Source organism: Numida meleagris, chromosome 19, assembly GCF_002078875.1.
Source record: "Numida meleagris isolate 19003 breed g44 Domestic line chromosome 19, NumMel1.0, whole genome shotgun sequence".
NCBI classification, from domain to species: Eukaryota; Metazoa; Chordata; class Aves; order Galliformes; family Numididae; genus Numida; species Numida meleagris.
In genome coordinates this window covers 4,847,229-4,860,968 of record NC_034427.1, presented here as the reverse complement: position 1 = coordinate 4,860,968, position 13,740 = coordinate 4,847,229, and the positions used below count along the sequence as shown (strand labels likewise).

At 56.2% G+C, this 13,740-nt stretch overlaps 2 protein-coding genes across 2 annotated transcripts; both read left to right on the top strand.

Annotated features, from left to right (window-relative positions):
• Positions 4,154–6,231, top strand: DBNDD2 (dysbindin domain containing 2; the record flags this gene model as incomplete). The annotated part of the gene is given in 3 exon segments (XM_021416307.1): positions 4,154–4,309; positions 4,783–4,926; positions 5,642–6,231. Coding segments are annotated over 3 exon segments (506 nt in total), but the record flags the coding sequence as incomplete, so codon positions are not given.
• Positions 7,270–13,039, top strand: PIGT (phosphatidylinositol glycan anchor biosynthesis class T). The gene is made up of 12 exons (XM_021416302.1): positions 7,270–7,636; positions 7,899–8,076; positions 8,865–8,992; positions 9,676–9,776; positions 9,910–9,996; positions 10,337–10,424; positions 10,500–10,597; positions 10,821–10,986; positions 11,091–11,291; positions 11,831–11,996; positions 12,131–12,214; positions 12,540–13,039. Exons 1-12 carry the CDS (start codon positions 7,276–7,278, stop codon positions 12,790–12,792), a joined length of 1,911 nt encoding a protein of 636 aa, XP_021271977.1. The 5' UTR covers positions 7,270–7,275; the 3' UTR covers positions 12,793–13,039.

The window sequence follows — 13,740 nt, the reverse complement described above, 5'->3', positions numbered from 1 at the left end:
GAGGGGGAGTGGGGTCGGGAGGGTGGGACCCCCTCCCGCTGCCCGGCAACGTGCTGTAGGGGCTGCTTGCCGAGCAGCGATGTCCCCCCCGAAGCCCTACCGCCCCCAAATCCTGGCTCGCCCCGCAGCTCCAGCCTGCTGATCCGGCCGCTTTGGAAGGGGGATGCGTGGAAAGCCCCGAGCCCGGGTTGGGGATGGGCAGTGGGGGCACCTGCTTGGGAAGCAGCTGGGCTCGGGGACCTGTTGGCCAGAGGAGTGGAGCGGGGGTGGCTGTCCCTGAGCCCCCCGGAGCAGCAGGTACCCCCGCACCAGCCCGGTTTAAGGGGGGAAAGAGAGCGAGCAGAGCAAAGCACGCACAGAGGTGCCGGCCGATTGGGTGCCGTACCCCTGCACACCGAGCCTGTCCCCTCCCGCACACCGTGCTGCCCTCCCGGCTTTTTCATCCTCCCGCGGCTGCAGGAATTGAATCAGGGCCCCGTAAATAGCAGGGTCTTATGACACAGCCTCTGCTGGGGAAAAGAGCTCTGGGCGGCAGGGATATTTTTAGTGCTGAGACGCAGGGGATTTGGAGATCACTTGGAGGAGTGCAGGCGATGAAACCGCTGCACAGAGGGGTTATAAAGTGCGGTGTCCTCCCCATCTCACCCCCCCTCGCTTTTCCCAGCAAACAGCTCTGCCAAAACCGCCGCTTCCCTCGCAGTCTCCTGGTGCATTTCCTCTCACCAAGGCTGTGGTTATTTTTTGCTTTGCTGGAACACGAGGTCAGGAAAGTGGACTGAGAAGGGACCATGTGGGGAATTCATGCTCAGGCGGCCACGGTGTCCGAGCATCCCATCTCCACGTGCCTGACCCTGCACGCTTCTCCGCAGCATCCCCAGCTTTCCACTCTGGGTGCTTCTCCCAAGGCCAAGGGAGCAGAAAGCCCTTGGGACTTACTCTTGCCTTGCCGTGTTTTTGCTGGGGCAGGGCTGACAAGAAAAGGCCCATGATCTCTGCAGGGTCGCCTGGAGGATACTGTGGCAGCCAAGGAGCTGCATCTTCCCTGCTCCAGTCCCCTTGTGTCCTGCAAACCCGGCAGCTGGGGATGCCCCAGACATCTCTGGGGGTGCAGGGTCAGGGTTTGGTCCTGGGCAAGCATAGGGATAAGTGCTGAGGCAGCTGAGCCAGGCTGCTTCCACTCATTTGTTCTGTAGGGAGCATGGAACCGGTCCATGCTTGGTGTGACCCTTCGTTTGAACTCCCCACCACCCCTTTTTTCCCCACTGAAAAATAATCTCAGCTCCTTTGAAATTTCTGCGAGCAATTGAAGAGCTGAAGAAAAGGCTGTCCCCACCCCCTTTTGGCCTTGTGCCTCCACTAACAAGCCTTGTCCTAGCCCAAAATACACCCCTTCTATTCACCATCCCCCCGGGGGGTTTCTACTGGGATCCTGCAGGAAAAGGAGAAATGCAAAACGTGTCCGCTCCCTGCAGAAATGCAGCCAGGCGATGGCAACGCGCTCTGCTCCCAGCCTCAGCAAGGCTTTGGCACCTTCCAGCCGCTGCTCCCCCAAACTCCGTTCTGCCCTCACCCCGTGCCAGCAGCATCCCAGGAGCTGTCCCTTCCCTTCTTCAGCCCGGCGAGTCATGAGAGCCGGAAGGATCTGCGGGCAGCGGGGTGCTCGTGGCCGAGGTTCAGGCATCGGGGAGGGCCTGGCTGTGCATGCAGATAAGCCTCTGGTCCCTCGGCTGAGCGGCTGTGGTCATAACCATGACAATAGTAATGAAAGCCAGGCCACCAGCAGGTACTGACAAATCCCTCGCGGAACACAGGGGCCGCATTGTGCGCGTGAACGTGTCGCTCGGTGGGAACATGCCAGCGGGATGAGACAATCGCCACGCTGACAGCCCGGGAGCGTGACCGGCCGTCACATGGGGAAGGGCAGCGGCAGGGAACGCTGCTCTCTTTTATGTGTCCAGCAAGGGCTGCTGAGCAGCAGCTACACTAGTGGGGCTGTTTGCTCCCTGCGTGCCCGGAAGAGCCCTGGGAGGCGGGGAAGGCTCCGTCCCCGACTCTCACCGCGGTCACGGGTCAGGCAGGGCTGAGCTGCGCAGCTGCCGCGTTCTGTGCATAATAGCAGCTCAGTGCTCCTGCCCAGCGCGAGCTCGAAAACAAGTTCATAAAAAAAAACAGGTCCTGCTAATTCTTCCCACAAGAGAAATCCTGGCACACCTTCCCTGTGCACCACAGGAATGCTGCCACCAGCACCTGTCCTGGCTGCCCCCACTGTGCCCTTATCCCAGGTATCAGTCACGCGCTGGGGAAGAGATGGGCGGTGAGAAGGTGAATAGCAAGGATCAGTCAAGCTCACAGCACTACAGGCAGCACCTACTGGCATTTGGTTTATTTTATATTCGTACTGCAGGGGGATTTAGAAACCCTTCATCTTACCTTGAAATTAGGGTACCTTTGGGAAAATCCATACCTCCCAACTGGGAGCCTGAAATAAGGCAGCAAGGCAGACAGGTGAGGGGTTGCCTCTTCCTGCCAAGTATAAAGCCAGCACGGCCTGAGGCCAGCCCCCTGCATCAGCCCAGTGGGCTCTCCCCATCCCAGGATGCAGGGGCTGTTTGCTACAGACAGGGCACAGCTGGGCTGGGCAGGCAGCGCATGGCCTGGCAGAGACAGGACAGCGCTGGCTCCAACAGCTGTGTAGGATCAGCTCTGTAATTAGTGCCATGGTCAGCCAGTCCCTTCCTTGTCCCTGGCTCCCTTGCTCTTTGCATCCTGCATGGATGCGCAGCGTCCAGGCCAGACACAACAAAGCAGAGGCCCCTTCAGGCAGCCAGGATTGCTGCCCTGGGCATTGCCTCGCTGAGGACCACAGCTGCTTCCAGAAAGTGTGTGATGACCAGACCCAAGTGCTCTGTGCTGCAGGCAGAACATGGTTCAGCTGAAGGATGCTCCAGAGAATGGCGTGCAGTGGGCACAGAAACCCTCAGAGAGTTCTGAGATGATGTGACGTTTATCCCCAGAACAATGCACCAGGCCCAGCACCTCTCTCCAGTCTGAGTCCTGTGCCACTAAGTGTTGCTGACAGCCACCCGCTGTCCCTGCCCCTGCTGCTGCCAGACAGGGAGGGGATGCTGGGCGCTGCCTGCTGCTCAGTTCCCTTCACCCCACCCCAAGGAGTGGAGGGGTTGGGCTGTGCTCAGACAGAGCAGGGGATGTTTGTTTGGTTTCCTTGGTTACTGCACTGCCTGCTACAGTAATCACATTTTCCTTGTGCTGGCTGGGCCAAGAGCTGCAGGGAGGAAATCTGAAACAACTGAGGTCAAACACCAGCCTGGGAACAGCCAGGGCCACTGGCTATGGCTCATCTGTGGCATTTGGGTCCTTGCCATTGTGGGTACCCAACCCGAAAGGGATGTACCAGGTCCTGGGATGCGGCAACAGCTCCCTGCTGCTTTCCTTCAACAACTGCCCAAAGGCTTCTTCACTCCCGTGTGAGCCAGGGACACAGGCACTGGCGCTGAACTGCGGGAGGAATTACAGGAATGAAAATGTTTGTGCAGGCAGAAGCCAAGCTGGCTGTGCAAGTCGAGGATGCGAGTGGGGGAGCCTGCAAGCGTGGGTGCGGCTGTATTTATGGCAGTGGTGGCGGCAGGGGTGGCAGCGGGGGTGAGCGTGTGCAGAGGTGACAAGGTTGGTAATGCCTTTTATTCCTTATGCATTCCTCAGCCCAGGAAGCCTGGAGCCCTAACGCCAATTCTTGTCCCAGGGAGTTTCCCCTGCATGTTAGTGTTCACAGATAACACTCTGACTTGTAGCAAGAAAGATGAATTTTAAGCATGTGCTTAAAATGACTGATCTCACATCAACACCCTTTTCCCCCCACGATAATTTACTTCAGCTGCAGTAAAAGCAGCATATGAGCTCCCAGCTCCTGGCTTCCCAACCCTCAGAAGTGAGAACCGAGACTCCAGCATAGGGAGTGCTGGTGGCACTGCCGCTCCAGCACATAACATCCATTCATGGTGACCAGATCAATGTGCACCAGCAAAGCAGAGCAGAGGGAACCACCTACCGAGAGCACAGCAGTGCTGAGTGAGCAGGCACAGGCAGAAGGGCTTGTCTGCCTGCCTGGCCTGACCCTCCTCACCTTCCTCCCCAGACATGGAGTCGGGGCAGCGCAGCCTGGACGCGGAGCAGATGCAGCAGCAGCAGCAGTTGAAACTACGGGAGCGGCAGAAATTCTTTGAGGAGGTTTTCCAGCATGAAGTGGATTTCTTCTTCCCTGTGTCTCACCTGCAGCTGGAGCATCGAAGACGTAAGTGCTGCGGGCAGTGGCACGGGGCTAGACGTGCTTCAGGGAGCTGGCACAGAGAGATAGGTGGGATGTCCCCAGTCTAAAGGCAGCCGGGGATGTGCATGTCCTGCACGGAGACAAGGCCACACATGCTGTGTGTGGGTGTGCAGATGGATTACTCACTCCACTTAACAAAGGCCCTGAACTGGGGTACCCAGGCTGGCTGCCTGCATAGTCACTGGCTCCTCCAGGCAGCAGTTTGGAGCTGGAGCAGGGATTGCAGAGACAGCAGGGTTTTCCAGGGAATGTTTTAAGCAAATGTGATTCTTATGTGGACCTCTTACCAGCAGGTGCAATTTGGTTCTCCACTGCAAGGCTGGCCTCCCACTTTGGGGTTCTGCCTGAAGTCCACAGGCCAGGCAGGCTTGCATGGGCTGTTGATGCCCTTTGCTTGGCACTAGCACCCACCTTTTTGCTGATCTCTGTCTCTGCAGCCCCCTTAGGCAGCATTTCCTCCATGGAGGTGAATGTGGACGTGCTGGAGCAGATGGACATGATGGACCTGTCAGACCAGGATACCGTGGATGTGTTTCTGGCCTGTGGGACAGAGGACAGCAGCGCATCTGAGCCCCAGCCAGGTACAAGCAGTCTGAGCCCTTTGCAGTCCAGACTGGGAGCTCTTCATGCCCCCCACATCTCCACCAGCTTCTTCAGCCCTGGCCACCCTGATTTGTCCCAGTGCTCTGTGTGCATACACGCATCCTCCATACAAAGACAGTTGCTTGGTGCTGGGGACTGCGAGGTTGGCAAGACTTCACCCTGGGCTGGTCCGTGCCACTATCCACCTCCACAGCCCACAGGAACAGACTCTGTAAATATATTGCACTGCAGAAGACAAGAGAGCCCAAGCAGAGACAGCCCCATGAGCCAGCAGCAGAGCTGGGCAGAAATCCCACAGGGAAAGCCCCGCGTGCCAGCATCTTCCTCCCCACGCACATGTACTGCAGCGAGTCACCAAGGCCAAGCCAGACATTTCTCCAGCACATCCTGTGACTGCAGCTGACGGCCTCACACAGCATGGCTCTGAGCTGTGCTTCACACAAGACAGAGAAGGCTCTGCTACCAAAAATGGGGAAGGAATGCAAAGCACAGCCCAGAGCCAAGCTAGGGGGGTGAGATGGGGAGCGGCTACAGCAGCCACACAGCTCCCACTGTACCCCAAAGTGCAGCGAGGGGGGAAATGCAGACTACGGAGGAATAACATGCATGTGCAGGGGGGCTATCTTTGAAGTTTCAGGGGCAAGAAGCCTCCAGAAGCCTTTTTCTTCCTTCTCTTACCTCTCTCTCCTCCAGGAGCAGATGCCAGCCAGTGCCAAGAGGAGATCACCCTGCAAGTGCCCAATGCAGCTGAGACCAAGTCACGCATTTCCTCCACGTCCTCTGTCTCCACGGATCCCAACAGCCTGGACACCAGCGAGGAGGGGGCTGAGACCCCTGTGGTGCAGTCAGATGAGGAGGACCTGCAGGAGGACAGTCCTAAAGAGCTAGCAAGAAGCTAGCAGCCAGCTCTGCCCTGCTCCCAGCCTCTTCTGGATGGACCTGCCAGCCTGGAGGAAGGAAAGCTGCTGGCACTCAGTAAACCCCATCCTGGACTGCTGCCTTGCAGGAGAGGAGAGATGGTTTTCCCCTCCTCTCCCTCTGCAGGTTCTCCTGACAACCAAGGGAGAAGCAGAGGGGTATTGTAGGCTCCCAAAATTAACTCTTCAGGCTTTGCTGCTAACACTTCCTGCTTCATTCCCCCCAAACGCTCAGCATCCCACAGCCCCACCATTCCCAGAAACCATCCCTTGGGATCCCAGCTCCCATGGTCCCACTGACAAGCATCCCATCCAGACAAGCATTTAACAAAGGCATACAGAGAAATAACACTTCTGTCTAACCAAGCAGTGAGTGTGTGTGTTATTGGGAGAAAACAGCACTGGGGTGAAGCTTAGGCGTAGATTGCAGGAGGGAGAAAGGTATAAAGCAAGCGTGCTGGGGGTGCAACTTGAGAGCAAACTAATGCAGTTCTCCTGCTACACATCCCAGCTCCTGCACAGGGAGAAGTCCCGCATGCAGGCAGCAGGCAGTACAGACCTCTGCTTGCTCTGCAAAGCAGGTCAGGCATTCATGGGCAGGTCACCATGCTGTGCTGCATCCATGAGGCAAGCAGCCAGAGGCTGCAGCATGGCACAGCTGACTTCAAGAGGTCTGCCAGTGACCTGTAACTACCAGGATGATTTCCCATGCAAACTAGCTGACACAGTCCATCAGCACACACAGCACCAGCTGCTGCCACTCCTCCAGCACAGTACAGGAGCATCATCCTGGCTGGAGGCTGCTTTGGAGGAGTGCAGGAGGAGCCATTGCAGTGGAGCCCCGTTGCAGCTTGCCTCACTGGCTTCCTGTGAGCCAGGACAAGCAGGGCCTACTACTCCTATCAGCAGCTACAGGCCAGGAAAGCGCTGTCACTGCCCCAGCTGCGTCAGCAGAGCCACAGTCACCCCATGAGGGAAAGAGCCTGGAGATAAGCAACAGGAACCTGGAAATGCTGTGTATTCGGCTGTTCCCCAGAGGAACGTTCTTGCCATGCTGCAGGCAGGCAGCCCTACATGGAGGGCACTGCGTCTCTGGGTATGAGCAGCTCCATCACAGCCCTGTCCCAGCACTGTCACGGTGCAGCCTTCCTCCTGAGATTAGCAGATGGGAGCAACGTGCAGCCAGATGGGCCCATACCCAAAGGAAGCCGCTGCCTGTGGGATGGACACGTCAGAGGGAGATGGAGAACAGAAAGCAGAGGGGTATTCTGAGGAGAGGGAGCCGTGAACAGGCTGAGAGATGAGGGCAGCCCTAGGCCTTGAGGACGGTCCTCGCAGAGTCCATGCACGACAGGAGCAAAGGAAACCTGTCAGAGGAGAACCCAGGCTCCTGCCACGCAGCTTATACGGATGTCCTCGGTACTGGAGACGGCAACAACTCCCTGCCCTATCCGGGCCAGGCACGACGAGATGCGCTCTGCGGGCCCAGCAGCGCCCAATGGCACCACCGCTAACACGCGGACCGCCTGTTCGGACCGCCACCGGAAGTGGGCACCATTGGTCGGCGGGACCGGAAGCGGAAGTGGGTGGGCGGGACGGGCGGCCATGCTGGCGGCGGGGCTGGTGCTGCTGCTGGCGGCGGGGTTGGGGCAGGGGACGACGCGGGGCGTGCTGCGGGAGGAGCTGCTGCTGCGGCCCCTGCCCGTGGGGGACGTGGCCGCCGTTTTCCAGTTCCGCACGCGCTGGGACGCCGACCTGCAGCAGGGGGCAGGTAGGGCGGCGCGGTAACGTCGGAGATGCAGGTGTGACGTCACGTGGGAGGGCATGCAACGTTGCACGTGCGGTGGTGACGTCACACGGGGTCGAGGGTCGTGTCGCGTCACATGCTGGTGGCGGGGCGAGGCTAGCTGGTGCTGCTGCTGTGGGATGTGGTGACACAGGAACGGGGCTGCGTGATTACATGGGGTTGATGACGTCAGTGGGCAGAGGCGCGGTGTCGCCGCGGTGACGTCACGGCGCTCACACCCCCGTAGTCTCTCACTACAGGCTCTTCCCGAAGGCGCTGGGGCAGCTGGTGGCGGCACACGGCGTGCGGGAGCTGCATCTTACCCTCACCCAGGGCTTCTGGAGTACCCAGAGCTGGGGGCAGCCGTCCCTGGGAGCCCCTGCTGGTGCTGAGCTCTGGGTCTGGTTCCAGGATACTGTCCTCGAGTACGTACCTCCGGCACCACTGCACCTGTGGGATTGTATCCAGGGCCAGGGTGGATGCAAGGCTGCAGCTGACAGGGCAGGGCAGCACATTTGTCCCTGCAGCATGGTATCTATCCCAACCATAGCCTCCTCTCCTCAAAGGCCCTCTTGCTGGAGCTTGCCTTCAGCTAGAAAGGGTTTGACGTCAGCTGGAGTGAAGGGCCTGTAAGAGAGGAGCGGCTGTAAGGAGAAGCAGAATGGACCTGTGCTCAGCCTGAAAGGCAGAGTGGTGCAGAGAGAAAACTCTCATTCACTTAAGGAACAATTCCCTCTTGTCTCTGTGATGACAAAGCTCTGGCTGTGGTGGCAGGGCTACACCCCAAGCTCTCACCCATGACTCACTTCCTTTGACTCCTGTACACTATCTGACACCATTCCCTGTCCCACATTCCCTCTAGCTCAGCTGCAGCAGCTCAGTGTGGATTCACAGAGCTCTCTCTGTCCTGCCAGCACACTGAAAGCTGCCTGAAGTTGCCCCATCCATGCACCACCACTTGCTCCCTGCTCCCCCAGCCTGTCTTCTTGCGTACCACTCACTGCCAGCCCAAGGACTGCCCCTGCAGTAAACACCCACATCTTGTGTGTTAGAACAAAGCACTGGGAGGGCTGGAGAGTGAGTGACCAACAACCTGAGAGCTCCTGAAAGCCAGTGTGGTCACCGCAGAATGTTATTGGATGTTACGGAATTAACACCTGTTATTCTGAGGCTCCAAGCTAATGAGTAATCTTTGGTGTCTGTTCTCATGCAGTGTTGACAAAGCCTGGAAAGAACTGAGTAACATCCTCTCGGGAATATTCTGTGCTTCTCTGAACTTCATTGACTCCACCAACACAGTCACTCCAACAGCGTCCTTCAAACCCCTGGGTGTAGCCAATGGTGAGCCCAATCCATGCATGTCCGAAGGGCTGGCTTTGCACTCTGACTCTTGTCCCTCGCCTTAATTCTATTACCCCCTTGCCGCTGTGGGGCAGCTGGGTGCAGGTCCTGAAGGACTCCTGTGCTAGCAATGTTTTTTTCCTGAGTTGATGTTGCCGTGATGAGATATCCCTAGAAAGGGAAATCCTGTGTCCATTAACAAATACCAGAGAGGCTGGTGCTCTGCTAGCTTGCTCAGGAGAACAAGTGTTCCCACTCTGTTTCCTGTCAGCTAGCCTTACTCCGGCAGCTGGCAGCACCCTGTCTGAATACAGACATATGTATAGTGGGGATTGCTAACCTGTTGGAAGCATTTCCTGCCCTACTATTGAAGCTTATATTTGTGCAGAGGAAACCCACAAGAAATATGTGGCAGATGCTTACAAGCCCTTAGCTGTCCCTGTGCAGGCTGTTCCAATGCCTCACCAGTCCTTCTGAGAAGAAATTCTTTCTAACATCCAATCTGAACCTCCCCTGGCACCACTTGAGGCTATTCCTCTTGTCCTATCGCTGTTACCTGGGAGAACAGGCCAACCCCCAACTCTCCTTTCAGGGATTTGTAGAGAGCAAAAAGCTCTCCCCTGAGCCTCCACTTATCTGGGCTAAGCAGTCCCAGACTGTTAACAGTCCACTTCCCTACACAGGGACAGATCACCGTCTCCTGCGATATGCTGTCCTGCCCCGGGAGGTGGTCTGCACAGAGAACCTCACACCTTGGAAGAAGCTGTTGCCTTGTGGCTCAAAGGTAAAGGCGAGTTCTGCTGCTGCATTGGGCTACACTCTGTGGACCTCAGTGCAATCCAGTAATGTGCACAAGGATGTCTCAAAGCCTTGCAGAGAGCAGACCATGGACTGAGTATTTCCTCTTCCCCTTGCAGGCTGGTCTGGCTGTGCTGCTCAAGGCTGAGCGGTTGTTTCACAGCAGCTACCACTCGCAGGCAGTGCACATCCGCCCCATCTGCCGGGTAAGCATCAAGCTCAGTGGCTCCATCCTGTTCCTCCCTCCTTGCTCCAGCAGCTGAACACAGGAGGGTGGCAGCTTAAAGCTCTATGAATTGAGAATTCTATTTTAGGAAGCTCTCCGCAGTGCTGAGTTGTAGGCAGCTTTATCACCCCCAAGGGAAAACCAGTAGCCTTGTTGTGACTCTGCATGGTGACACGATTTTGCCCAACTTCCCTGCAGTGTCTCACACTTTCTGGTCTCACGTGTGCCCTGATGGGACTCTTGCAGTTCTGCTGTAGTTCAAGTTCCCTCTTGCTGTTTTGCCTTTCCAGAAGGTGTGATCAGAGCTTTCTCTTCCACAGGATGCTTCCTGCCTGGCTGTTTCTTGGGAGCTCAGGCAGACCCTCACTGTGGTCTTTGACAGCTTTACCAGTGGCCAAGGAAAGAAAGGTAAGCTCAGCACCACTATGCTGTGCTCCCTACAGCCTATCTCATGCCACCTGACACTGGCTTTGCCTCCCACAGATTGGTCCCTGTTTAAGATGTTCTCTCGCACCCTTACTGACGCGTGTCCTCTGGCATCAGAGAGCAAAGTCTATGTTGACATCTCTCCTAAGAACAAGGTAACACCCGTGGATGAGGGAGCACCCTGCTTTCTCAGTTCAGTGGCACTGGAGCGTCCTTGCTTCTTACGTCAGGGACTGAGTGCAGGGGTGTCAGCAAGCATGCTGAGCTGGTCGTTGGGTGGGAAAGCTCAGGGCTGGCTACTTCTGAGTAGGGCTTTGCCCAGCACTACAGTGTATTTCAAGGGGCACTTTTCTTTTCATGGTCCACTTGCTTTCTCAGGAAAAAGAGTTGCTGGAAGTGACCCCCACGCCAACATCTGTACACGAAGCAATTGTCCAAGGAGACAAGACAACCTATGCAGTCTATGACCTGCTCAGCCCTGTGCTCTTCAATACATCTCGTAGCCTTAATGTGCAGCTGAAGTGGAAGCGGCCTGAAGACAGCTGTGAGTGATCACAATGTTATCCCCTCAGCACTGCTGGCCAGGGCTCCAGGCCCCAAAGCACCTGTCATCAGCCTCTCATTCCTCTTTCCTTTTCCTTTTTGCAGCGGAACTGTCAACACCCATACTGCACGCTCAGCGCTATGTTGGTGGATACGGGCTGCAGACCGGAGAAATCAGCACCCTCATCTACAACACTCACCCATACCGTGCTTTCCCTGTGATCTTGCTGGAGACCGTGCCATGGTATCTACGACTTTACGTGCACACTCTGACTATCATAACTAAGGGAAAAGAAAACAAGCCAAGTAAGTAGACCTTCCTGGCAACATGGCAGCATATACTGTCTGAATCCCTTGGCACAAGCAGTGCATTCCAGAGATGGTTTAGTTCCCTCCCTTGGACCCAGAAATAACTGGGGAACAGGCCTGGGAAATGAAATATCTTAGGATGTTTTCCCAGCCTTCAATCCACCACTCAAGATGTGCCTTTAATAAGTCCGTTCTATAGAGTCGTGTGGACAGTGTTTCATCATCCAGCAAGATGCTGAACAAAAGCAAATTGATTTGGGTAGTAAAGGAACCTTAATTTAAAATTGTTGACTGGATCATATTTTACATTTTTATCTTTCTTTTTGAACACTGACTTCCATGGGTCATCATTGCTGAAGACCAGCCAGATTTAGTTGTAACACATCCTTTTTGCTACCTGTGCATCTTCACTTGCCCAGAAAAACTCAGCACAGAGAAAGCAAAATTACCCACCCTGTGGAGATCTCTGGGCAATGTGAGGTTGGACATGGCCCTCTCCCCCCGACCATGCCACTGATACATGTCTTTGGGGTTAGGTTACATTCATTACCAGCCAGCCCAGGACCGGAAACGACCTCACCTCCTGGAAATGCTGATCCAGCTTCCAGCCAATTCTGCCACCAAGATCACAATCCAGTTTGAGAGGGCCTTATTGAAATGGACAGAGTACCCGCCTGACCCTAATCACGGCTTCTACGTCAGGTAACGACATCTCTCAGCTCCTTGTTCCCTTCTGGGCTATGTGTAGCACTTGCTGCCTGGGTCTCTGGGGGTGGGAGGAACTTTTGTTCTCTTCACTGGCAGGACTGACACCAATATATCCTTTGTCTTCTTAGTTCATCTGTACTTAGTGCCCTGGTGCCCAGTGTCATTGCAATGAAGGATGTGGATGTGGAGGAGAGCCCACTCTTCACCTCACTGTGAGTGTGCCTTTCTGCTGGGGAGAGGGAAGGTGCTGAAGGCCTGCTTTAGCTGTCATCCCATCTGGGCTTCACCGGCCTACAAAACCTCATGGGTCCTGGAGGGTGTTTGTGGTGTGTCAGGAGTGCTTGTGAGGGAGGCAACTACAAGAGGCAACTGCTGGTGTAGGTCCCTACAGCCTCTTCTGTGATCTATGGGATTCAGAGGTCCTGGAGAGGGCCTGACTCTAAGGGGCTGCGAGCATCTCCAGAGCCACGCAGCCCCAGGGCTAGACAGCACAAAGTCTGTCTTGTACATGCTGACTCTCCTGCTCCCCTTCTCCAGGTTTCCTTCCTCGGATGGCTCCAGCTATTTTTTGCGCCTGTACACGGAGCCGCTGCTGGTGAATTTGCCGACACCAGACTTCAGCATGCCCTACAATGTCATTTGCCTGACGTGCACGGTGGTGGCGGTGTGCTACGGCTCCTTCTACAACCTGCTAACTAGGACATTCCACGTGGAGGAGCCGAGCCGTGGAGGGCTGGCCAAGCGGCTGGCCAATGTCATCCGCAAGCTCAGAGGTGTGCCGCCCATCTGAGAGCCCGGGGCAGGGCCTTGGGAGGAGCAGAGCCCTGTTGCCTCCTGCCTTTGCTGCCTGCATCCCTCTCCTGGGTCCTACAAGCTGAGGGATTGCTTCTGTAATTAAAGTGGGAAGCGTCTCTAAGCTCATTAACTACTGAACTGCACTTGTACAGGGTTAGGAAACGGGTAAGTATTCTGTTTGGGAGAAGGGTAACTTATGTGCTGGGAATGATGCTGAAAGTAAACTTGAGCTGTTTTGTACATTTGTGCTGCTCCTCGTTGGGTTTGTTTCCTGACACCACAAGCAGAGGGGGCCCCGTATGCTCCAGGGCTGTAGTAAAGTGCTGCAGTCAGCAGGAGCCGATGCAGAGGGGCTGTGGGGCAGCGTGGTGATGGGAGGTGGTGCCACCTGCTCTGCCACAATCACATTTCAGTGCCCTCCTTCCAGCCTGCAGCACAGCTGAGCCACTTTGCAAACGAACCATCAGATGTGGTCAGTAAACTGCCTGCTTGTCTCCTCTTTCACCCCGAAGGGCTTACTTCCCATCTCAAAGCAGCCACGAGCACGCAGAGCTTCACTTGGCAGATTTTTAACTACTCCCCCCGTGCTGCAGTACAAGATACTCCTCTGCCCCCCCAGGCACCATTCACACTGAACCTGTGCAACTCTGAGCGTCTGCACCACAGTGCACGCAGCGCCCAGCAGCACAGTGTGCGTGCAGCAGGGCACCATTCCGCACAGTGCGTGCTTCAGCTTTGCTGCCGTTGGCACCCAGCAGCGGGAGGACACATGCTGTAGCATGGCCTGGGACAGTACCACTATCAAAGCGCAAGAACTTCGGCACAACTCCAATTTAGCCCTCCGTACCAGCGACGCTCGCTTCTCCGCAGCCCCTCACGGATGCTCACCAGCAGCGCGCAGATGCACAGCCCAACCAGCAGAGGCGCGCGCCCGCGTGAGAAC

Coding starts and splice junctions, on each gene's coding strand:
- PIGT (XM_021416302.1), top strand. CDS start 7,276: ATGTCCTCGGTACTGGAGACGGCAACAACTCCCTGCCCTATCCGGGCC. Junction 10,425..10,499: donor CAGTGGCCAAGGAAAGAAAG/GTAAGCTCAGCA, acceptor TGCCTCCCACAG/ATTGGTCCCTGTTTAAGATG. Junction 11,997..12,130: donor AATCACGGCTTCTACGTCAG/GTAACGACATCT, acceptor TTGTCTTCTTAG/TTCATCTGTACTTAGTGCCC.